Here is a 26,012-nt window from a genome sequence, read left to right as displayed (position 1 = left end):
ACGTCTTTGTTCAGAAATCTGGGTGCTGTTGGAGAAAAACGGGTCTCTTTGGCTGCAACCTGCATAGCCAGGTGGTCAGCCACTCTCTGCTTTCACTTTCCACCTCCTCTGTGAGGGAAGAAGTTCAGTGTGTTGCACTGTCACCATGGGGAGGGAGACTGACTCCTCGAGTTCTCCCTTCTCCTCTGCCTACAAACTCGTCTCTGTCTTGCTTTGATGGCATGCTTGGTTCTCCTATGAGGCTGGTGAGCCTCCACAAATTCTCTCTTTCTCTCTTGTGTCTGCTCTGTTTTGCACTCTCTGGTTTTGCTTTTTCCCTTGACTGCAGCAAGTGGGGGTGGGGCATGCTCACCAACTCTCTTGGATCTGCGGATCCCTGTGAGGTCCTATCCATCTATTTTCGGAAGCACAGGTAGGTAGAAATCTCCAGAGTATTCTGGTATAATGTGCAGAGTCGCTTCTGTTTGGTTATGAATGACCAATTAGTTGTAAATGAAAGGGGAGAGGAAAAAGGAATAACTTAGGCCACCATGATGCTGACATCCCAGTCTTCTGACTTGGGATCCAGTGTTCTTACATTATACCATATTGATTAACCCCATCCTCCAAAGTGGGCAATTTCTGGGTAATTTGGGATACATTGAATTGCTTCTCAGTGTAAATTACCTAGATAGCTGTCTGTTAGCTACCATTTGCTATGTGCCAGGTACTGTGTTACATGATAATAGAGGATCTTAGCCCTCACAAAGACCCTGCACATTGGTGGTATATCTGACCCTAAGAGCCTTTGCTTTTTCTTTTGTCCCATGCTGGTTTCAAAGTATATTCATACTTAATATGTAATATTAATGTATACAATATTAATATAACATTTTAAATTCCAACTTAATTTGTCTACTCATTGTGGATGGGACAGGCAAGTCACTGTAAGGATTTTACTTGATGGGAAAGTGGGATTCACTGTTCTTCTAAAAGGTACATGGTGAATTCTGGTCCTTATGTCCCTATGACAAGCATAAAAGTAAAGAGAGGCAACTAGGAAGGTGGTGAGAGGGTCTCCTGCTCTGGTATTACTGCGTTGGAATTATTCTGGACCTAACTCATCTGAAATCTTTCTAACACCCACTTACAGCAAGAAGTCATTGTTGCCAACTACATTGTTTCCTCTCATGGGCATGTAAAATGTCAAGATCTGATGCAAACCATAGAAAGCATGGAATCCCAGCCCCGTACTTTACAGAGGACCAAATAGGTCACACTTGAACAGGTAGGTAAGAAATATCTGGCACGAGAAACAAATCTTTGCCCCCAAGACCAGAGTTCTCTCTATTGAGTTCACTTTTCAAGGTTTCTTTCATTGTTCTTAAAAGTTGCTTTTGGCAGTTTCTACCCTAAAGAGAGATGGTGTTGTGTAACCCACATTTGCCACCTTCTGATTGACTTGGTTCTTAAAGTATGTCTTAAAAAATACTCTAAGCAAGAGAGTACCTTTCATCCAGAAAATGTGTTTCTTTTTTCATGTGTTCCTCCCAATATTATCTGGTTTCTCTAATTCAATTACTGGGAGTCTGACAGGGAAGGTACAACATTGAGAACAAGGCAGGAATCCTGAGGCCCTTTTGGGCAGTTTCACTATGTCGTATGTGCAATTATTTAAGGAATTCTAGCTAGGTGGATGTTGGTTTTGTGTTTGTACTATAGGCCTCCAAAAACACATTGCCAATCTCAATGTAGTAGGGGCCGGCCCTATGGCCGAGTGGTTAAGTTCGTGTGCTCTGCTTCAGCGGCCCAGAGTTTTGCTGGTTTGGATCCTGGGTGCAGACATGGCACCACTCACCAGGCCATGCTGAGGCAGCATCCCACATAGCACAACCAGAAGGACCCACAACTAGAATATACAACCATGTACTGGGGGAACTTTGGGGAGAAAAAAGATGATGATTAGCAACAGATGTTAGCTTAGGTGCCAATCTATAAAAAAAAAAAAAAATGCAGACAAGCATTCTTCCCCTTTAATAAAATGAATGATAATGTTGGATCTAATGTATCCTTGCTTTCCCATCCCTAAGATGACTTAGGTTACCTATCACTGGTAGGCAACTACTGTCCCATGACGAGGTCTGTCTAAGCCAGCTCTCACCATGAGCTTTGTACTCTAAACAAAAAGCAGTACATTAGTAATTGACCCCACAGAATTGAGTATTTGGACAACTGCCTCTTGTCCCATCTCCTATTTTCCTATGTTTTCTTATTTTTTTAACCTCATTATCCCCTTCTTTCAAACTTTGGCACCATATTCCCAAACTCCTGTTCTCCTTTTCTTGATAAACTTTGTCTTTTCTATTGCTTCCTATAAGGTACCTTATAATTAGGACATCGTGAGCCTAACAAAAAAGCAGCTCCTGATACCACAATTGTTACCATTTATAGATTATATTGCTATGTATTATATTCAACTGTGCATTTGCCAGCTGCTGTTGATTTAGCAGTTCAAATATATATATAGAAGATCAGCACATTCCCTGATGTGTTCGAAAAGATTTCCCTCATTTATATTAAGAGGGAGGCTTTTCCTGTGGTGAGCTATAATATACTCGCCTCTTTTTTTGTAGCACAAAGATCACCTACCTTTTAGGAAGATGCCCAGGCAACTTTGTTTTAAGTTTCATCTAGAAAAGCTGTCGTGTCAGCACAGTAAAGCTGATCAGTAGAAACTGGTTTTTCTCAAGGAGCCTACTGTGAACAGAGCTTTGGGTCCTGGGACCAACACTTTGAAATGGTACCTTTATGGCAATAGGGAGCACTGTATATCCTCATCTACTCCTATAACGTGAACCAGGGCCCCCACTGGTTTCTTTGAGAGAAAGCCAGAATACTCTTTTTCCTTTCTTGCTTGCTTTATCCTGCCTAGTGATCAGCCTGGTCTGAGTCTTCATTTTACATGTTCTTCCCTGGTTTAGCCCCACTTTTCTGAGAGAGAGTCTGAAGAAAAGGAAAAAGAAGGTACCTGTTCCAGCTCTTGGTAGGTTGGGAGTCTGAGGCGGCGGAGCTCCTCTTTTGATTTTATGAGAGATTCTTTATTCTCCCACTTGACAAAAGCCCGCTTCCTGACCAAGACTGGGCTGGGGCACGGAGATGTGGGACTGGGAAGCACATAGAGAGTATCCTGGGCTGTCTTCCTTGAGGAAGACAGCACAAAGGGACCAGAAGGGCCCTCGCTGCCAAGCCAAGGCAGTGGTTCGGTCTGGGTGGCCTTGTGGGCGACAGTCCTCTTTAGCCGAACGGAAATCTTCTGTGAGGACACTCCCATGAGCATGATGGTCCGATCCTTACTTTCTTCACTGTGTTCCACAGCCTCCCCATTAGGGAATGTGAAAGGTCCTTCCTCAGGTGCTGTAGAAAGATGTATGACATGTTAGGACTCTAAGTCAGAAAAGCAGAGACTCAAGACTGACACACTGGTTCCAAATGAGATCTTTCTTATTGTTATGGGAGTTCCACAGGACTCATTTTCAGGGATCCAATTTAGGAGGTGGAGGAGGCTGAAACCCAGGGGCTTTGCTGGCCAAGCCATGGCCTCTGGTGTCAGGCTGCATCTACCCTGAGGAAAGGGCATCTTTTTCTGTTTGCACAAAGCTTACGTAGATGGTTTCTGCGTCTGCAGATAAGTTAAAGCCCCTGCCTCAACATTGTCATGTTTCGTAAATTAAAGAGAGCAGGGTCAATATATAGACAGACACTCTCTGTAAATACTTTTCTATGGACCCTGCGATTTGGGATCTCTCAGCACTTAACTTTTGGTCCTGATAGTGGTGGCCTCCAGCAGCTCCTGGGAATTCTCTGTGGGACCTGTTTGCCCATTTGTACAATGGGCACAGCTTAACTGTCTGAGGAAAGTTCCAGCTTTGTGGTAGTGTGTCTCAACATATATTGCCCTTGTTTGATACTGGTTGGGAAAGGAGTTTTCTTTAAACCAACACCCCTGTCCAGGACCCAGCCTAGATATTAACTATAAAAAGTAAAGTAAGGTGGATGTATTTGAGATGGGTGGTAGGCTTTAAGATAGACTGCCTTTTAGGAGCAAAGGGAAGAAAGCAAATAAAAAAGCAACAGAAAAGGAGCCCTTAAAATGTCAGGAAAAGGTCCAGGAGACTACAGTGTTGTAAAAGTCAGGAGAGGTGTAAGTTTCAAGGAAAGAAAAGCAGATAAATATAAAAAGTTACTGTGAGATTGAGAAAGATAATCAGCTAAAAATATTTGATGAGCAGGTGCCATCCCAGAGAATAATTGTTAATAAAGAGATGGAGGCAATTTGAATGGATGACAATAATATCCAGTAGTCAGTTTTTATTACAAGCAGACCTTGGCTTATAGCATTTCACAGCAGTTTTCATCTGTTGCCCATGATATACCTATGTTTATCCTACCCATTAGTCTACTCCCTTGTGGGTTCTAAGAAAGCCTCAGAAGTCCTTATCATCTGGGGGCGGGGCTGTGGAGAGAGGGCTCAGAGAAGAGAAATCTCCAGGTGCAGCCTCTTTCCAGGATGCACACTGAGGCCCTGGACCTTCATGCTGTTCTCTACCACCTTTCTCCCATGAAAATTTGCATTTTCATTTTGTGTGATAAAATTGTGGTACCCAATGGTGATGTGTAACTCCTAAAATATAGGGTGCATCATATACACGCGTCTTCCACAATGGTATTTGTGGTGGTTTCTATAAGAGTGGCAAGGATAAAGGTAATCGTTCCTCTCCAAAAACTTTATCCTTCCCCACTTCACTTTCCAAGCTGAATGCTCCCAGTGCCTGCTTACCGTGGAGCATATCTTTGGCTCCCAGTGAGCAAAGGTTGGACGTGGGCCCCGCAGAGGTGCTGTTCTCTGTGGGAGCTGCTGGGCTCTTGGCTCGCTTCTTGCACTCGAACACAACCAGATCTTTGCATTGTCTGTGGCAGTTCATCCCGCAGTCTGTGGACAAGACGCTCAGGTCAGGAAGTCTTTCACTTTCTTCTCCAGGGTCTCAAAACCGCATTCAGGCAGTGGCTTGTCACACATTCCTGTCCTATCTTCTGGAGCTATGGCACCTAACATTCCTAGTGAACCTAGCATTTTTCTCATTTGGTCAACCCTGGATGTCACAATCTTGTCATAGCCCTTACCATGAGTCTCAGAATCAAAAGTAGTATCTGGTTATCTTGGAGAGAAAAGGTGGTGTCTTGGTCATCCCACACATACTGCCTACTTTAAGGGGACCCTCTGCAGGCTCCAAGATGTTAGGGCTTATTCTTCCTTGCTGTAAAAGGTCTCCTCTCTTTTTCTCCTGAATTTTTCTAGTCACAGGAAGGACAGTTATGTCCTGAGGTATCTACTGATAAAAGGAAAGCTGACAAAGGCCTTTGGTAATCACTTATCTTCTGTTCTAAAAGTAATTCTATGCCTTTCTTTGGGGAGCCACCTTTCCATGACCATATGAGAGCATAATCTCCTACCAGCCATCTCTGTTTCCAGGGCAACCAAGGCAGAGAGAGGATCTTGTCAGGGGAAGCTGCCTAACTGATCACCCATGCATTCCTCTCTTCTGTGTGGTGGCATCACTCTCAGGGGGTGCTCTGGGGAAGCCAGTTGGGGATGTGGCTGTGAACTGTGCTGAGAAGTTGGGGACTGAATGGACAACTATGATGGATAAAAAGTGCTTTATAGAAGAGCCCGCAAGACCAGGGAAGACAACACAGTCGACAGAGCTGAGCCTTACCTTTACACCGATATCCTTGTTTGATTACTCCCCAGAGCTAAGAGACAAACAGGAGACAGTCAGAATGCACCACACCTTGTTCACCTCTCTGGTATGAGGCTATACGTTGACATCCCTTCTACTCTCTACCTCAAGTGGGAGGGAAACCTCCTTTATCTCTCATATGTCTTGTCCCTCCTGACCTTGAAAATAGGAAAAGTTTGTGCTGATCAGAGTCAAATGTTCTCAAGAAGCTCACTATAGTGGATTTATGACCCAGGCCTTTTCCTGGCCTTAAGTGGATGAGGTCTGTGCCTTGGACGATTATTTAAACTGTCTCATACCCCTCCGCAAGTTCAACACTGAGGCACTCTAAGAACAACTTACAAATCCAGCACAGTTGTCACAGAAAGTGGGCTTCAGGTAGGTTGTCTCTTGGAAGTTGTGAGGGAAGCCCAGGCCCAGCTTGGAGTAGATTGAGCTGGCCCTCATGAAGTAGGCTGTGATCTCGTCTCTGCTGATGAGGCCTTCCCTGCCAGCAAATGACAGAGACCAGGATATGAGTGGAGGGTGGGGGCAGCAAGAGAGGCTTCTAGCCTTAGAAACTCACCTTTCTTTGTGGTCGAGTGGTAGAACAGCGTGTATTAGCTAGTAATTACTTCCGTGAGCCCTCCGCAATAAGGATACAGGGATAGCATGTCATGAGTAGGTGAGTTGGCATTAATCATTTCCACAGAGTTGTACTTTGGCTAAACTAGGTTTTCCTAACTAATTTAACCAGTATCTACAAAACTTGAAAAAGAAATGATGGAAAATACGTGTCCAGGGAGAGAAATAGCCTTATGCTGCAGTTTCTGACTTTAGACAGTACATAACACATAACTGGAACCCACCTACCAAACATTTGGTTTCATATGGAGAACGAAAATAGAACTTAAGTAACCTTGAGAAAACTAAATATGCAAAGTATTAATAAATAGTAGCGGTTTCTCATAACTTGTAAGGACGAAGCAAGAAGGAAGACTAGACTTTTTCTTATTTATAGTTGACTGTTCCTAACCTGGCAGATTTATGTAATCTTTAGTTCTGAGGCATTTAAAAAAGCATGCATTTTTCATGGTCTCTTGTGATCCAAACCAAAGCAGACAGGTATTCACTTGCTTGCTCTCTTAGCCCCAATATTCAGTAAGTGATCACAGCAGCAACACATCTGAGTTCACAGATTCCTCCAGTGATGCACCCACAAACTGTTCTAACAGGCTCAGAACCACATATCGCCACACACAAATCCTCACCTGTCTTTGTCCATCACACAGAAGGAAAATGGAAAACTCGCAGCAATCTTTTCAAACTCTTCCTGAGAAATGTATCCATCCTGGTCATGATCATAGTTCTTGAAGACAGACTGTGAAAAAAGGAGTTTCTTTGGTGATTTGCCAAAGAGAAACCAATCATTTCTCCCTTTAACCAAATGATAAAGGGGCTGGAGCAGCTGATAAAAGCCTCTTCTCAGCCTGAATGAGAGGAACAAGGAAACATGCTCCTTAAGCTGCTGTAAAGAAGCACAGGGTCACATCCCAGGTCTTCGCTGGTCCGGCATCTGGAGGGTGGCCAGGGACATGCAACCATCACCACTTCAGTCATGCCCTCACTCTGGCTACCGTGGACTCCGTGCTCATCGCACAGGGGGCTGTTCTCCCTCCACCCTGCCCTGCTTTCACTGCTAAGCTCGGACTGCAGCATCTCTGAAGCTTCTACTAATAGCCCAGTTTGAAGTGCTCCCTCCTCCCTCTTACTCCTCTACTGCTCGTTGTTCTGTCACTTGCTGGCTCTTACTTTTCTGTTATTACACTGGAATGGTCCACAGGGACAAATGTAGAAATATGAAAGTATATACTCCTCCCTTAGCATTTAGCACAGTGAACTGAATCAAGCAGTGCCCAAATTTTCAGTTTTAGATTCTCCTTATTACCCTTACTTAGACTCAAACCTTTTCCAATACCTCTCTGCCCCCAGATCAACCGATAACCTTTAAATATATGCTTTCCTGCTAGGTCATAAGAGGAGGCACACCTCCCCCCCACCGATATGAGGCCAAAGTATGTTGGCAAAACGTAACTTCTGAACAGTTCTGCAGCCACAATATGAGAAGTAAGTGGTTCTCTGTGCTCTCATAGGAATGAGTTTCAAGTTTCTTATCTTTGTGTTTCTACCATTGAACTTCCCCTCACCCCTATACAAAACTAAGCCAGGCAGTGCCTTTTGTCGGCAGAAACACAGCTGTACTTACATCCACCATCCTCTGCACATGTTTGCTTATAGTCTTTGGGTCAGGTTTGGGAGACACTCCAGAGGCCCAGTCCACTACTACTGGTGGCTTTGAAGGTGTTAGTGGCTAAAATGAAATATTCAGAGAAATCTCCGTGACTGTAATGCAATATTATATAACCTACAGCTCCTTCCTTTCCCCTGCCTGCTGGCTGCATCCATGGACAATCCTCAACCGTGTGCAGTGGCAAGGAGCAGAGCCCTCACGTCACTGAAATCTAGGACAGTAACCTTGGCTAACACAAGTATTATGCTTTACAGGTTACAAAATGCTCCTCACATACATTATCTACATCTACAGATAATTTAAAATTCTCCATTTGCCTGAGTTTCAATTCCCTGTCCATTAAACTTTTTGTCAAAACCTATCAACAAAGAGGAAAATGGATCATTTAAATTTCCTCTCTGTTCTCTACTTACTATTTAATAGAGATGAGGATGAGGAGAAAAATAGCTAAAAGGCAGGAAGACACACAAGAAAAAAATCTGAGGCACGAACAAGCTGAGATGAAATTCATTCCTAAGTATTTGAGATTTGGCCCAAATTAAAATCTCTTCCAAAAATGGGAGAATGCACCTTTTCCATTGAAATGCCCTCTAACACCCTGAAAATTGAACCCACCAAATATTTTCAGTGAACATCTTTCATTACAATAGGGAGCTAGAACTTGATCTTTGTGTATAACGACAAATTTAGCCACCTGAAAAGATAAGCTGAATTTCTTACATGTGGGCAACTCTCTCCCCTTGAGCATCACTTCTTTTGGGGCTGGGAAGCTTCCCAGGATATTGTGGGGATTGTTGGTCCTTCAGAGGGAAGACCCAAATTATTTCACCTGCCTGTAGGAGATGTGGGGCCAGGCAACCGTGCAGTTGCTACTATGCAGCACCAGGGCTGTGAGCTATTTTAGGGACTCAGCAGAAGAGGTCCAAAGACCCAGCAGATGGCTCTGTCTGACCCAGATGAATTAAAGATGATGGGGCTTTTCAATCTACCAAGCTGGAAGTCCTCTGAAGTTTAGCTTTTGTTTAGTATGCATCTTGCTCTCATTATCATCAACAAATCAGAAGAGAAACCACTGATGTGAGGACGCTTTATAATAAATAGGAGGGAGAAGTCACTCCTGCCCACAAGATTATAACCTTTCCCTAATTTGTAAACCACTGATTGATTCCACCACTCATTCTGACACTCTTAGTCTTAACCCTTCAAGTAGACTGCAGGCTCTTGAGGGTCAGGCATTATTCCTCATCCACATGTTGAAGCTTTCTCTGTTCCTAGCCCAAGGTTGGGCACATGGAAACATAACATGCTTATTATACTGAACTAAAAGTCTGTTCCTTAAGATGAATGACTTCTGTGAGTGGCTTATAAAGCACCTGTTAAACACAGGAGTCTTAATATGAAACACTCACTGGGGCTTTGTGGGTCCTTGGTTCCCGGGCATAGGACAGCTCGTAGATTTCATCTTCGGTGTAGTAGAGATCTAAGGATAACTGTGGATACAAGCAGAACAGGGTAATTGCTAGGATGCCATTTGCCTTCCTCAGGGCTGATGTGTTGTTTCTTGGTTTTTCCCCTCCAGTGGTTTACTCTTCTAAGCTCTTAGTAGTTTGTTTTTTAAAAAGGCACAAAGTTTGCAGGGTGTAAACCTAGTATTACAATAGTGTAAGTGTTCTTTCTTGTTAAAATGTTTTTAAATTTTGGAGAAGTCTCAAGATGCCCTCTTTTAAACTATGATTTAATATCTAGCTTCTGTAGAGCTCAAGCGAAAGGCCCTGTCTGGTCAGATGGTCCACAGTTCACTTGTTCTCTCCCAAAGCAGACAGGTGATCTGAAAGGCCCGACACTGTTATAATTTGATTCCAACAGCAGAGCCCAGTTTAAATAACAGGTATTATTAAACAATATTAAGAGTTAATGATTTTCATATATCTTAGAACTATAAGATTTTGGAGGAGAGAGGTCTTAGAAATAATCTCGTTCTTAACCTAGAGTCTGTGGATGGGCTTCCGGGGGTCCAGAACTCAAAAACATGCGTATTTTTGAGTATATTGCTAATGTATATTTTTCTGGGACGAATGTTCACAGCTTTCACCACAGGACTTGTGATCCAAAAGATAAGATTCAGTGCATCTTTCCACAGACGATGTTGTCTAAGGCCAATATCTGCCAAGGTCACCTGGTCAATTAGCAGAAGGGCTAGGATTAGACAGCAGGATTAGACACCAGCTGGATGCACAGAGACTAATCCCTCTGATTTTACAGAGGAGGAAACAGAGACTTAAGAGTTACATGCCCACAGTCACAAAGCTGGTGAACTACAGAATCGCCAGGTCTGGAAGGAGTCCATCTGATCTCACCCTGCACCCCCAGTGCTAATCCTGGGCCGCTGCACCATTGCAAGTGTTTGCCTCCCCTTGGCCTGAACACCTCTGGGAACCCAGGGATCTAAGCCAGTGGTAGCAGGACCTAAATAATGAACCTGGTTTGTTTGTTTTTTACATTCTCTGTCTTGTCGTTTTTCATGAGCACACACTGTCTCCATCTCTTACCAAGCGCTGCATCCTGATTTGCTATCAGCTCCTCCCAGAGAGCGTAGGACTGCTTTTGCAGGGGGAGGGAAACACTCTTAGAAGTCTGGAGGGCAGACCGCTTACGAGCACAGCCTCTGGACTCCCACCACCTGGGTCTGAAACCAGGCTCTGCTGCTTAATAATGTTTGGTCCTCTGGCAAGTTATGTCGTTGTGTCTCGGTTTCCCCATCCATAAAATGGACACAGTACTTTTATGAGGATTAACTGAGCTAATATTTGGCAAGGTGCCGAGTGGTGCCTGGCACACAGCAAGTGCTTAGTAATTGTCTCACGTGTGAGCTCACCGTCAGCAGATGCACCAAGTCCTTGTTGGCCTCCAGGGGCGGGGGTACCTCTTGCAGCTGGATCAGTTCGTTGATATGATTGTAAAGGGTCAGCAGCTTGGGTACATTCACCTTCCCATCCTCCAGGTAGTCAGGCAGGGCTTCGTACAGGGAGATGAGGTCCTTGAGGTGCACCCCCAGGATGGGGATCTTAAAGTGGGTGCACTCCCCATAGGCTCGCCGGTAGTTGTCGTAGTTTCTATAGGAGGACAGCAGCTCCGTCATCTCACCCAGAACCTACAAAGCAGAAGAAGAGATCCCATCACAGGTCCCCACCAGGCAGGGTGTACTGTCTGCAATGGCCACCTTGTTTACACTGAGCCCCTACCATGGTTTCACCCCATCCCTAATTTGTTGGGCAGGGGGTGATCCATCTAAAAGGTGCAGATTATGACTCCCGAATTAAAACCCCAGTTCACGTCGAACATCACAGGGTGTATTTGCAAACACAAGATCTGCTTTACTTGATTCTACTACATAACTGGAAAATTCTAAATGAGGTTTTGTTTATTTTTATGCTAAAATTTTTCTTTTTAAAAATAAATAATATAAGCTCCCAATATAAACATTAAAAAGGTACAAGAGTATACAGTGAACAGTAAGTGTCCCTCTGACCTCTATCCCTAGGCCATGCAGGTCCTCTCTCTAGTGTCTTCTGAATGCTTCCAGAGACTCCAGTCCATCCCATATGCAATGTGATGTCAGAGTGCTAACTGTCTTGCTGGCATAGGAAAACGTGTTCTACAGGCGGAGCATCAGTCATCTATTGCAAGTTCTTATTCTGTTAGCAGGTGACATTCCCTTCACAGGCTGAAACCCTCACCCAGAGAGACTGAACAGACTAGACCAGTTCTCAGCGAAGGCCATGAAAGAGGATGAGGTGAAGGTCCCAGGGGGCTTCGTTAGAGCTCACAGCCTGCCCCGGCGCTGGAAGAGCACGGCTGCTCTCCAGCACGAAAAGGGAGCAGCCAGATCTGGGGCTCTTTGCAAACACACCTGGCTCACGTCAGCAAGCAGTTCATAGAACCTCATTCCCTGCGTGATGACCAGCTCCTCAAGAGCAAAGACAGGATGTAAAGACCATCTGCCAATCACGTTACAGTGCAAAATAACCATTTTAAACACTGTACCAGAAATTCTTTCAGTAAAATTGAGGCCTAAGAAGTAGAATTTCCCCCCAGTGAAGAATGTTAGGTCCTCCCTCAATGACGTTAGCCTCCCTCAATGACTTTAGCTGGCAAGACAAGAGAGCCTCCTCATCACACACCTCCTGCCAACAGTGCAGGTGAGTGTGAAGTGTGGAAGGTGCTCACGAGGCAAGAGACTAACAGCAAAAATGACAGAGATGTTTCTCCCCCCTCGAAGGTGAAATAAACTACTAGGGGACACTTACTTTAACCCTGGACTTACTAATTCACTAGGCAGACCACCCTGGGGGTCGGGGCCCACAGGCTGAAGAGGAGCAAGCTATATCTTGTGAGCAAAATGGCACGAAGGCATATTAATCTTTGTGACTGTCTCCTTCTGTCACCTCTGAGACAGGGGCAGTCTTTTCAGTTGTTCCACCTGGCCTCAGCGGAACTATTAGGGAATCATAAAGTGACTAGAGAGTCCTCTTTTGAGCAGACCATTGGGAGGTGGGGTGGGGCAGCATCCCCAGAGCCCAGCTGTGAGAGAAGGCATGATTAATAAGAGACTTCCCAAAAGGAGGCTGAAGACCTGGGAAAAACAGCTGGGGCACTGTGGCTCAGACGTCTCTCCCTAAGAGAGTCTCCCTCGGTGCCAGCTCGGGAGCATTGGGGTTTGAGTTTCGTAAGGGAGGGCTGGTTGACCTCTTACACCAGATGAAAATGCTCAAAGAGCAGTCATTCTCTAACCCCCACCATACCTGGCTGCATTGAGATCTGCAGAATATCCCAGTGGCTTATATGTATAACAGCCCTATGTCATAAAGGATTAAAGTCCATTGTGTAAAATCTAATGAATAATGTAGGAAAGTGCATGGGACACTCAAGAAAAATATTCCTCAATAAAACACTATCTACTTTAAAATGGCAGCTGAAAAGCTCATTTCCAGGGACAATTCAGCTATCCAGAATGTCACTCTCCAAGGGATCTGGATAGCGTGGTTTCTTATGTGTCACTCTATAACTACACTTGACATGCAAACTGAACTATGGTCAACGGAACCACTATTCCTTTTGGGAAAACATTTCAGAGCAAGTTGCTGGAGCAAGGGAGTCGGTGTTCAAGATGGTGACTGCATAGTCAGTGGTAAATGAACACGGGAAGGAGGCATACATTATTTTAACTGATCGTCAGGAATGTGTGCAGTGACACAGGCCAGACGGAATCATAGTCACTCTCAGATCTGTGACGTCCTCATCCTGTGGGTTTTGCCTCCCTGATATTTTGCCTGGTTGACAAAGGACGATGAGGTTCAGAAATGCTCTCTAGGTTGCCGCTCAAGGAGGAAATGTTGACACTGGTCCAGGAATGCTGCTAAGGGGCCCGGAGGAGACAGTAGCACTGACCTTATTGATTTCGTGTGGGATGTGGGAACTTGTCTCCTTGAGCCTGGAGATCGAGCTGTGGCTTAGCCCTCCTATCACAGCCATCAATGTATTGAAGTTCTGTAGTTGGTGGAGCTTCTGTGATACAGAAAACAGATGAGAGCAGTCACTGTACATGTCACTTAGATGGGAGCGTAGAGGCTACATTTGTCTCCAGCCGCAAGTCTTCCTTCCTAACACTGGCAAAAATGAGTGATCAGATGTTGTAATTTTCTGTTCATTTCTTCCCTTACGTTTAACTCCAGACCAGTAGGTCCCAAATCTAGCAACATGTCACATCTCCCCGCTTTTGCTGCAGCTGGTCTGTGACGACCCTCTACATCAGTGTTTCTAAGCATCAATCAAAGTACTTGTTTAACACAAGGATTTCTGGACCCAAGCCCAGATGTTCTGATCCCCCGGCTCGGGGGTTGAGCTTAGAGATCTGTGCTTTTACTATACCTTTAGTTACTATCAGAGCAGGTGGTCCAGGTACCAAACTTTCGGAAACACTGGTCTAGACCATCTGGAGCTGGAAAAATGTTAAGCGTAATCGTTCATATCCTTCACCCCATATTAGCCAGGCGATTTTATTTTTGAGGGCAATACCAGTGCCTATCTAGGATACTAACTCAGACAGGGGAGCTGGAATCTCTGGGGAATTTCGAAATGTGTTCACAGTACCTGTTTTCCTCTTCTCAAATGCTTAAACTCTGCCCCTCAAACATTAAACCTAGCCATTCAAAACAACGTGGGCTCAAAGACGAAGGACAACTCAGGCTGGTGCAGCCCCAATAAAACTGGGAATTGCCCTTCCTTTTGTCATGTGGGCCAGATTTGGGGAGAAAATGTAGGCAGGTAAGCATCTTCTGAGAAGATGCTAACAGATCTAAACAGATCTACAGATCTAAAACCGTACAGATCTAAACAGATCTAAAACCGTATCCTGACCCCTGTATGCCCCTCTCCATATTATCCTTGCGTGGGAAAGAGAATAGTCACCATATCTACATCTGGGGACAGTTGAAGGCACACAACCACCCCAGCCGCTCCATGGTTCAGGAGGGAAAAGCATGTATAATGGATAGACTAGGTTGGGGGAAAGAGGATAATTTATCTCATAGCCCAGGCCTAACGTCTAAATCAGTCACTCACCTGAGCCACCTGGATGAACTTGATAAAGACTTCCGCTCGGAGCTGTGGGGTGGGGCGGCTGAGAACCATCAGTTGTACCCACTGGGAGATGCCATTACACAGGGCAATGGACCGCTCCATGGTGGGGTTCTCCTTCACACAGCTATTCACAAGGTAATTCTGGTAATCAGAGAACTAGGAGAAAAGAAACCCATTAGGACTGCCGCTCTGGTATTCTGGGAGATAGAGGCGTATCACCTCTGCCCAGCTGACAGCTAGAAACTGCTCTGGGACAGAGGAGCTCTTGCAAGGCCGCCTTCTGCGTGCCCTCCACTTGGCCAACAAGAATGAGAGGAAGGAAATCTTTATTATTCTACCTATGGTCTCTCTACATCAAAAGTCATTAGGCATAAGTAGATGTGTACACATCCTGGTTAATCTAAATATAGTATTTAAGTAGATATTGATACTGTCTCTTCTAATTTCTAAAGAACACAGTATAGAAGAAAAATCTCAGTACTAGTTCTAGCTCTATTGCTGAAGTTAAGGGGAAAAAAAGATAATCCTTTCACAAAAATCTAATCTCCGGCCCCCCCCCCCCCCCCAGCTGTTTTCTTAATTTAAAAGCGGGAGGGTACAATCTGCCCTATCTGGGACATGGAGTTCTTACAAACATCAGACATGGTAATGCATAAAAGCACCTTAACTTTCCAAACTGCTACATCAATGTGAGGTGGTGCTAATAGGATAATTATTAACCTCATGCTAAAACAAACCTGTTTGGATTTCCTTCTGCTCACCAGTTTGAGCAGAGGCCAAGTGAGTGGGGTGCGCGAAACCTGGTTAGCTCTACATATTTGGTGACCATAGTTTCCCAGCTGGACAATGGCACTGACTGTGGTTGACAATGAAGCAGCATATGTGAGACGGGAAATGTTCCAGAAGATCCCTGTATAAGTGATGACTGTAGCTATTGTGTCCCTGTCACAAACACTCCTGCTCAAACAGTACAACCAAGAGGAAGGAGTAGCCTGCTCTGCTCCAGTGCTCCTATGGAAGCTTTCGGTGCTGCTCCCCAACTCTTTTCAGCTCTCTGCTTCGGAACCCTCCCCTCTGAAATCAGGTGTGACCACGTGACACAGTTTAGCCAGTAGAATGTGTGTGGAAGTCATGTGAGTTTCAAGGAAAATATCCAAGAGGCAGTGAATGACTTGCCGTGTTGCCTTTCCACTGCTGCAGAGACTGTGGAAATTCACGTCAAGATGAAGCATCCTACATCCACACTGTGATCAGCAGAGGCCCCTGCTGACCCATGTTAGACCCTGTAGTGTGAGTGAAAAATAACTTGTTTGTGAAGCCACTGAGATTGCGGGGCATGGGGCTTAGGGGGCCGTTACTTCAGTATACAAACCTTCATCCTGCCAGACTAGTAAATACACTGATGAGAGAAACTCACAACCTAAATAAAATAAATACAAATTAACTTAGCCCCATTTTACTATGCTGTGATTGCTAACAGGTGGAAAAACACAAGTAGGACCAAAACTATCCTTAAGAGAGACATATAAAGCAAAAATCTTGTAGTTCTAAGAGAAAGTTCCCATGACTCATTCCAATGAATACATTTATATATATATATCTGCCCCGCTATAAATATAACATATTGAATCCACTTGTTTTATAAAATAATTATCCAAGTAATCTCCCCAACCCCCCTAAAATATTATAATAAACAGAAAATATCAAATACCACTCAATTCACAGCAGAAATAAATTTTCCCTCCAACTCAATGTTGGAGGGAAAATTATTGTTTGGGAGAACTGTTTAGAACTGTGTAGAAAAAACAAAAAAAAACCCCAGTCTTCTTCTATGAGGGGACCATGCCATTAAAAAGAAGTGAAAGTTCAAACTGACGTTTTCTTTTGCAAATAGAACACTGCCTCTACCCTGCGGGAGCACAGGCTCCAGGTCCTTGTGCTACACTGATTTTTCACTTTGGCATCAAGCAGACACCTTACAGGCCTGACCGAGCAGCCCTGCCAGCTGGGCCCCAGCACAGCTCAGATTTCCAGCGTGATAAATGGCTCTTTCCAGTGTCCTTCCCCATGGCAGGGGCAGGCACGGCCAAATGGAAACTCCCCAGGTGAAGCTTCCCAAGCAGGGCCTGTGGTTCTGTCTGAGGGGTGCCAAAGAGGAGACTGGGGGGCTACACAGAGCAATGCTTGGAGACTCATTTCCAAATGGGAGCTAGGTGGTTCCTGGCTGATGGCCCAACAGCTGTGTGAAAATAGGGTGGATATCAACATTATGGGTGAAAAGATGAAATAACCTCTGTAACCTGGTGTGCAGATCTCCTTCCAGGCACAACCAGGCTCAATAAATTGGCGCCGAGTGACTGAGAGGCATGTGACCCTAGCTCCAGCTCTGACTCTAATAAGCTATGTGACCTTGTTCAAGCCCTCTGGGCCCCCATCCCCTCATCTGGGGAACACAGGTCATTCTAAGAAATGCATCCAGCAATTAGGCCCTCTCTCTTTCTAGAGCAAAGCTGAAGACTGTATCTTTTGTAGGGGTGGGGGCTGAGTCGGAGTAAGGGTGTCATTTCTCAGGAAAGCGTATGCCCAGTTAGGGTCTGCTGGCATCTGACATGTCGTCAAGTTCTCTTGTACGGAACCAGTGTTGTTTGGTATCACATGGAGTTTTAAGGAGCAAGGTCTGGGTCAGCACAGTTTATCTCTAGAATCATGCATCACTGCTGGGCCATGTCAGCACCACTTCAAGGCTTTAGGTAGATTTTGGGCTAGACCAGTAGCATCTACTTTATTTTGAGATTCCCCAGAGCCATCCAAAGCCTATCCTAGAATGAACTCAAACCCTTAGAGAACATATCAGCCCTCCCCTCCCCACCCCCACTGCTGCACACTTTTCTTTGGAGGAAAATGAAAAACTTCTAGAAGCCTATTGATTATCAGGGGTAAAATGTGTGTGTCTGTGTATGCTGCGTGTACACTCACAAATGCATGTGTGCAGGGTGTCATGCATACCCATCGTCATTTGAATGAGGGAGCGGGCATGGAGGATGGGAGGCGGGACCCACAGCAGGAGCAACAAAGGAGTTCTGAGTGTACTGATTCTCCAGACTATACAAAGTCTGCTGGGAAAGCCGACCAGCACGGAGAGGGCCCTCTAGGGTTAGGAGGTGGGCGGGCTCTTGAATTTGTCTGCTTAGTCTCAGAAATACTCCATGCAGCTTTTCCCCCTGCCCCTTGGGTACATACCGATATCCTCCGGAAGGACTTGAACTCAAGGTAGGTGAGGTGCTCAGAGAGCTCTTCTGGTTCCAGATGGTCAAAGAGCAGAGAGACTTTCCGTTTCTTGCTGGTGTTTGATTTTATCCTTTGAGTAAGTTTCCTGGACCAGTCACGAGCATTGCTTTTGTGAGTAAACACGAAAGGGAGAAGATAGGGAAAAAGGATAAATCAAATTGCTTTTTAAGGCAAGTAAACCCATTAAGCTTTCCCACAAGAATATACAAAGCACCATTAGCTAACTTTCCTTGGCCAAAACAATGCATTAACTGAGTTTCCCTGAATCAATTTTTTCTATGGTGCCAACTAGGAAGCCTTGCTTGTTTTCAATGAAACTTTTGCATGTGCCATGGGAACTGGGTAAAAATGTGTTAACTTTAGGGCTGTGGGAAGGACAGGGTCTCAGGCAGTGGTCACAGTTTCCTGGCCTTTGGTCCTGGCTCATTTGTCTAGCCCCTGGCATGTGTGCTCTCTCCACGCCTACTGTGTGTTCCTTCATTCTCATGAAGGTGATGGGAAGGCTCTCTGGTTGGAAATCTCAAGGTCATAGGGCAGTTTTCATGCCAGAAGAGCACAGAGAACCAGAGAGAGGAGAAGCCGTGCTGTGGGGACTCATGTGTAGGAACATGTGGTCACTCTGGACAGACTGACCCCAGCCACTGAAATGAAAGCCTAGCTAGCCCTGGAGTGTTCCCCATTACACACATTTTCTTGTAATCAATCCATGTATTTCTTACTCAGTTTCCATTTCCTTCACTAAGGAAGCAAAGGAAAGCAGCCATTTTGAGAGGGAGCGGGTTGCAGATCTGTGTTTCCCAAACTAGTATTCTTGAGGACCTTGTCTCTTGACAAAAGGATTCTGTGCTCAGAAGAGTTTGGGAAATGCTACAAATTCTGTAGCCCCCTTGGCCAATGAGCATATCACAGACTCTGAGAAGCACTGCAAAAGGAAAGTTTAACTCACTATTTCTCAAGTATATCCGGTCAGGTAATATGCCGGTGACTAATTCCTAAAGAACATACATACTGTGGAAAATATTGGTAGGGGAAAGTCAGCTAGGGACATCTTGGGATGAGGAGGTCCGGGTTGGAGAACTGCCCTGCACCCTAGGTTCTGCACCTTTAAAATGAGGACATTGTTAATTCAAAAATTTCTTTTATCTTTGAAGTTATATAATTCTAAGCAGAGAAGTACAGAGAATCCAAACTGATATATAAATTTATTTGGGACTATGAAATGTGATGTTGAATTCATTTCTTTGTGGCTATGGCACAGTGCCTTGAGGGCCCTCACAGTCCAGCTTCTCCTCTGCCACTAATTTAACTAGCTGTGTGACCCCAGATGAGTCACAACCTTGCTGAGCCTCAGTTTCTCAAGATGTTGGATAAAATGATCTCTAGAATATGTTTCAGTCCTAGAATTCTAGATCCTAGGAATCTGTATTATTCCAAAATGAAGTGGCCACATCGTGAAGGCCTTAGCCTACAATGTGTACACCCTCCTCTCTCAAAATTAGGAAAGGCACTCATTTTTCCAGAAAGGGCCAATCTCATAAATAAGAAATCCGAGGAATAATTTGAAATATTTCTGAGACCCTTTCCATCACTGACACTAAGTGTCTTGCACAGACCTCCATGTCTGTTATAAGCCCTCTGTCAACACATTTCTCAGCAGGCCCGTCCCCCTTGACACGTTCGGGTGCCTCAGGCACTAGCTGCTGAGGACGTGTGGATTTAGTCACTGCACTTTCAGTTTCTCACGATCTGGATAAATTTGAGTCAATATCTTGCTGCTTGATTTCTTTTTCACTGGGACTTTTTTTTTCTTCTGCTCTTGGATGTTAGTCACCTACAGCTTTATCGCCAGGTGGCTTCTCTGCTTTCCTGTTAAATGTCAGGCTTTTCACTTTGGTGAGGCAACTGGAACCTGCCTGTCTGAGCTTCTCAGAGAGGTGAACAAGCACAGCAGTCACAGCCGGGAGTGGGAACCTAGCTGAACAGCTTGGATTGCATTACAGGAGGGAGGTGGTTTTGAAAGCTTAGTCAAAACCTTGACACTCACATTTGAGTTGTGTCAATCAGGCGGCAGTGCAACTCTTCGCCGTTAGCTTTCACCAGCTCCTGAAACTCCTCCATAGCATTTGTCAAGCTGGCATCCATTTTAAACATGGTCCAGAATTCCGTTATCCAATACCTACAAGGCGGGAGTTACAAAACACCATCTGAAACTGAAGCCAAGGACTCACACTTTGGTGGCGTCTTCCCACGAGGAGGACTCAGAATAAGGCATGGGTTGGTTTGTCCCTCTGAACTCCCAGGAATACAGAATATATACACTACCTACAGAATATGAGGAGCTGGGGTAGGGGTTGGAGGATGGAAGGATCACCTGCTGACAGTCCTCTGCCCTCTGCATGCTAAATGCTCTGATGGGACGAGGCGCATCGTAATACAAAGACTTAGGCACCATCATGTGTATCAGAGATAATTATAAAGACAACTACAGACAAACCAAATGTCCAAAGATGGGGCAATGAATCTGTAAATTCCCCTTTCTCATATCTTAGAATATTACACGGCCGTTAAAAATAATGTTTACAGAATGTGTTTAAGGATTAGAGAGGATTCCTATGGTATGAAGTGAAAAATATAGGATATAAAACTTTATATATATTTTGATCTTCACTATGTTAAAAAAATCTGCTTGGAAAAAAGACAAAGGAAATACACCAAAGCAGGTGGTTGGATATGAGTGATTATTACTGTATTCTTTTCTGTATTTTCAAAATGCTCCAAGATGACCTATATTACTTTTATAATTAGGGATAAAAACAAACAAAATAGCAAAGAGATCCTTCATCATCTCTGTATCTCTCCCGATGCTATTTGATACGAAAATGCTGTAAGACTGAGGAAAATGTTGGTTTAAAATATTAAGCTCAGGCTCACCAGAAAACACTGAGTGTGCTCTGTTGGGGAATTTCCAGAATTAAGGATTGCCCTTTGCAGCCTGTCCACCTGTGTGGTGTTCTACACACGGTCAGGAAGAGAAAGGTGGGGAGGACGAGGGAGGAAGTCAAGTCCCCTGTCTCCGTCCTTCATTTCGCCCACTCCACAAAGTGCCAGCTGCAAGCGGAAACGTTACCTTACAAAATGGCAGATCTTCAGGCAGAGCCCTGGTGAGTTCTGCGCCAAGGCCTCCTTATAGGTAGGGCTGCGGTTAAGGGAAACGGAAGCCTCTGTTACAGAAACCAAACAACTTCTCACCTCTGGAAGTATTTCCTCAAACTACCCCCCACACATAAATAATAATTTTTTTTTAATGAAAATTTTTCTTCTCTCTCTCGCCAGAGGATAAAAACCAACTCGATGTGTGCACTGTATGCTTACTATTACCCAGAAGGGTGACAATGGTGACTTTCTATCTAGCCCACGCTGAAATGGCCTATGGGACGAGGCCGCTGCATCTCCTTTGCAGAAGCAAAAGTCAACGGCGTGGAAAGGTTCCTAGAAGAAGAAGGGGCAAATGACCTCCTGCCCGTGCCCAGGAGGTCAGGAGTGCAACTGAGACGAGTTAATAAGAGCAGCCCCTTGGTATCTTTTGAAATGTTTCCAGTAACTGATAAACAATTTGTGCAGTGAATTAGAAGAGGAACAGATAGATATTCTGATACATTGTCGTGATAATTAAGAACAATAATGTGGAAAATAATAATGTTTGCCTAGATGATGTCAGAAGATTGACCTTATAATTTGTGATGGCCAGTCAGAAAAAGCCACATGAATAATCCAAAATGCAATCGGAGGTCAAGTGAAGGATCCGTACCGTTTGGAATATTCCACGAGAATGGTGCCGTCCTAAGAATATGAAAACATAGCGAGATTCCATCAAGTTTGCATGTCTTTAGAAATATATGGGAAGAATATTCATTTATTTTATAAGCCAAAGAAATGCAAGATCCAATCCAGTGAGGACCCTGGGTGGGTCCTACCGTCTTCTGTCAACAGACTGAGCAATCAGGCTATGTGGGCTGTGTGCCCCGTAGGACAATATGTCCTCTTTCTCTTCTAAAAACTTGCCATAACTGCAATCTAGGGTTCAGTGAATTTCACAGCAGGACCCCTGAGAGGAATCCTGTGAGCCAGCTGGCAGAGACCTCAATTAACTAGGATGGGAACGGCCTTCCTTCAGTGGGAATGGGTAGTCTAACCTCTGGAAAATTTAGAGTTAAATATAGAAAAGTAAAAGCCCAAGTCATGGTACTGATATTTTTCATTAGGAAAGAATCTGTGTGTCTTGAGATTCTATATGTCGATGATGTTCAAGAGCATATTAGAATGATAGCCTTGAAACTTCAATTTGGAATATATAATCAAGTGCCTTAGACTTGTGGTTTTAAATTTAAATCTTATTAAGTTTATGCATAGCTCTGGAACATCTAAAATAACGTTAGCTTTACTGTTCATCACTCTAATCTGCTAGAGTTATAAAAGCTATTTAGAATTCAGGAAGGCATCTGAAGTATTTTAAAATAATCTAAAATGTAAAATTCATAATTGTAGTTTAAAACCATTGGAAGTATTTAATTAATTAGTCTTATTCAAGTTAACCAAACATTTTTCAAGACCCCTTAAAAACGCTTGGTGAAACATGCTAGACTTAGAGAAAGAATAAGATTTGCAAACTAACTTGAGCCCCTAAAGAAGAACTATGGTTGTAAAATTTGTACTTTTAATGACATGACTTTAATTTGAAAAACTACATTTTAATAGATTTACTGCCTATAAAATCTGTCCTTGAAAACACCAAAACAAACACACAAAACCACACACACATCAATAAGGGTAATCAAAACAGAAATAAGCCCAGGCAACTGGCACATTTCACGAAGGCAAAGTTCTGATGCCTGCCTTTCTTGGGCCTGAAAGGTAAGAGAATAAGATGACTCTACGTTCTTCATGCCACGTGGCTAAGGAAATGTATCCCTTCGATGCAAAGAGATTCAGTCATAAGGCACGTTCCAGATAAACACGTCTCAGATCCTGTATTTTCATCATTTGATCTACCTGTTGAAATCTGTATTCTTCTTTCTAACAAGGAAGGCACAAAAAGCACACTCCTCTTGAAAACAACTAAGTGGACCTGTAAAGGTGCCTTTCCCCGTGGAGTTGCTCTTTCTCCTGGGCACTCCTAATCCTTCTCTTCACGTGTCCATCTGGCTGGCAGTGCCCGGTGGCTGTGCGTGGGACAGTATCTGTGTGAACCCAGTCAGTCTGCATCCGAGAGCTGAGCCTGTGGGCGCATGCAGGTCACCACGCAGAAAGAGCCTCCCAAGGTCCTTAGAGCCCCTCCCCCACAGCAAAGGCAGCCCCGAAGGGAGGCAGGGCACCCCTTTCTCTGCAGAGGGAACAGATGCCCAGCACGTGCCACCGACGGACCAGGGGGCGACGTCAACTGTTTGCTGGAAGCTTCATGCTCCACACCTTTTCCTTCTCTTCACAGCCAGGACTGTGACGAGGAATCACCAGGACGGCTCTGACCGTACTTCAGGCATCTCAGCTAGTCAAAGCATGTTTTTAAATGTCTCTCTCTCTTTAGCAATGGAAAAACAGGAAACCATCTGAGCTTACTTAACTAACAATTCTATTACTTCCACGCCAGAGAACAGGGACATTATGTGTGAAGAAAAAATTGTTTTGCCTTCAATGTTTAACCTGGGTTTCAATGACAGGGAGTTTTATTTCATATTCCCTTCTTAGAATCCCTTCCCCCCCTCCCAGACCTGAGCAAAACGCAGATTTCCCACCTAAAAGTCCTGATATATATGGAAAGAGTGTCCTAATGTTTTGCACCCACAGTAACACTTTCCTTGTGTCCTAACGTGAAATGGCCATTAAGCTAAGTTCTAGAGAAATAAAGATAGATAAGCCTTGGTTCCCAGTGTTGAAGGACACACAGCCTACCAGGCAAGATGTCATGTAAATAGGTAAGTTACAATATGGTGTATGTATTTTTAAATATATGTTAAAAATACATTTATATCTTTTTTTAAAGCAACTTGTCATGTAATTAATTTCAGTACCCCTTCAACCTTCCAGATTGCTAACACAATTCAAACTGCAGCAACTGGACACAACGTTCTGTGGTTTACTTGAAACGGTCATCTACAAAGACCAGAGTACATGCAGATTACATTGCAAAACTTACACCTGAAGTCTAGGCAGATCCATTTTTTTTAGCTAACACAATAAAAACACTTCCCACTTTCTGCAAGCATTGATGAAAAGCTTTTCAAGGCAGATTACATTCAGGCCAGAGATATAAGAAAGACAGTTTGACTTAAGCAATACAAAACTAAGTCATAAGAATTAAATAGATTTTCCATCAATAATACTATGTTAAAACACTACAGTCATGCATTGCTTAACAACAGGGATACATTCTGAGAAAGGTGTCATCAGACAATTTCATGTGTGGACGTCATAGAGCCTACTTACACAAACCTAGATGGGATAGCCTACCACACACCTAGGCTATATGGTACTAATCACATGAGAGCATCATCGTATATAAGGTCCATCTTGACTGAAAAGTTATGTGGCACATAGATGTATTTTTAAAAGTCAGGGGAGGGCTGGAAATGTCAGCAAAGACTTCACAGATGGGTCTTGAAAGAGCTTGCTAGGTAAAGAGGGAGAAAGAGGCATTCCAGGCACAGGAATTGTAAGAGGCCCCATTCTGCCTGGTGGGTGGAGCAGTTCAGTGTGGAGGGGGAAGGGGTTTCTGAGAGAGCTGCAGGATGAAGCAGGAGGGACACACTGGGGTCAGACCGTGGAGGGCCTTTTCCTGGCAACTGAGGAGTCTGACATTACCCCTGTCGTTTGCAGAGGCTCTGAAGCAATGGCCTATGTGATTTGCTTCTTAGGAAAGTAACTTCAGCGGTAGATAAGGAACGGGACGGGGAGGCCTCGTAGATGAGAAGACCAGTACAGGATAGAGGCCTAGGAGAGAGGCAATGAGGACCCAAACTAAGGCAGAGGCGTGAGAATCGAGAGAAGAGACCAGAGAAGAGTCACTTCTGAAGCAGAAACCCTGGACTGGGGAATGGACTCTGTGGGAGATGAAAGGTAGCAAGGAGCCAGGAGTGCTTCTGATGTTTCTGGTTTAGGCAATTGGCCGGGTAATGACACCGTTAACTGAAACTGAAAATGAAAATACAGGTGTCAAAGCAGAATTAACGGGTAGTAATTGGGGATGAGAGTAGGGATGAGTTAAGTTTTGAACATATTAAGATTAAAGTGTCTACAGGACAAACTAGTACAAACATTAAAATAAAAATGGTTTGGGTTAGAGAAATACAGCCTTGAAAGTCATAAGCACAGAGGAACGGTGGTGGAAATCACCCAGGGAAGGAAGCAGAGTGAGAAGAAAACCAGGATGTCCTCTCTGGGTTTAAGAGTTGCTCGAGGAGAGGCTAGATAGAAAGCTGGAAGAGGAAGAGCCCAGGAGGAAGGAGAGCCAGGCGTGTCTGGGAGCCCTGGAGGGAGAGTTCGGAGAGGCAGGGGATTGTCAACAATGCCCACTGTAAACCAGGATGGAAAAAAGCCACTGGGCTTAGCAACTGGGAGGTCACTGGTGACATCAGAGGAAAGTCTGAGTACAGTGGTGAGGGCCACAATTGAGTGAAGGAGCGAGTAGGAGTTGAGAGATCGGAGATAGTGAGGGCAGACTATTTTAAGAAGTCTGCACATCAGATTTCTAACCCTAACAATGGAATGAAGGGGAGGCAGGCTTGAGAGTTTATTTTTAGGTTGGAGAGACTTCACTGTGTTTTAGGTTGAGGGGCAGGTCATTGAAGAGACAGACTTTAAAACTATAGGGAGAGAGGAGATAACTGACGGGGTAGGAGTCTGTGAGAAGTGGGAGGGGGGCTGGGAAGGGGAGAGGGGTCCATCCTGCTGTATGGGCAGGTGGCAGGCGGTGCACCAAGGGCGGGTGCCCCAGGGACAACTTAGTCCTCAGACCAACAAACGAT

The 26,012-nt window shown here is 44.4% G+C and overlaps 1 protein-coding gene and 1 long non-coding RNA gene across 10 annotated transcripts in view; one reads left to right on the top strand and one right to left on the bottom strand.

The window, feature by feature from the left end:
- Nucleotides 1-26,012, bottom strand: part of RASGRP1 (RAS guanyl releasing protein 1) — a 75,833-nt gene that overhangs the window by 6,610 nt on the left and 43,211 nt on the right. For 3 of the 9 annotated variants that reach the window (XM_070272188.1, XM_023620231.2, XM_023620239.2), the window contains exons 4-16: nt 21,122-21,184; nt 20,039-20,170; nt 17,947-18,100; nt 14,689-14,862; nt 13,516-13,632; nt 10,943-11,218; nt 9,477-9,557; nt 8,023-8,127; nt 7,028-7,137; nt 6,120-6,264; nt 5,754-5,790; nt 4,817-4,969; nt 3,008-3,393 (exon numbers count right to left, since the gene is read on the bottom strand). In XM_070272188.1, the coding sequence (XP_070128289.1) occupies nt 3,008-3,393; nt 4,817-4,969; nt 5,754-5,790; nt 6,120-6,264; nt 7,028-7,137; nt 8,023-8,127; nt 9,477-9,557; nt 10,943-11,218; nt 13,516-13,632; nt 14,689-14,862; nt 17,947-18,100; nt 20,039-20,170; nt 21,122-21,184 (1,933 nt within the window). Of the gene's footprint in view, nt 1-1,849; nt 1,972-3,007; nt 3,394-4,816; nt 4,970-5,753; nt 5,791-6,119; nt 6,265-7,027; nt 7,138-8,022; nt 8,128-9,476; nt 9,558-10,942; nt 11,219-13,515; nt 13,633-14,688; nt 14,863-17,946; nt 18,101-20,038; nt 20,171-21,121; nt 21,191-21,721; nt 21,835-26,012 lie in introns of those variants that run through there. The other 6 variants (XM_070272196.1, XM_070272199.1, XM_070272197.1 and 3 more) reach the window with 3 other exon arrangements.
- On the top strand, nt 518-24,030 carry LOC106782162 (uncharacterized). Its single transcript, XR_001379019.3, has 3 exons — nt 518-1,267; nt 7,787-7,883; nt 21,328-24,030. It is a non-coding gene; the product is annotated as an uncharacterized lncRNA (long non-coding RNA).

The sequence above is a fragment of the Equus caballus genome, chromosome 1, assembly GCF_041296265.1.
Source record: "Equus caballus isolate H_3958 breed thoroughbred chromosome 1, TB-T2T, whole genome shotgun sequence".
Lineage (NCBI taxonomy): Eukaryota > Metazoa > Chordata > Mammalia > Perissodactyla > Equidae > Equus > Equus caballus.
This window is presented reverse-complemented; position numbering and strand designations above follow the sequence as displayed.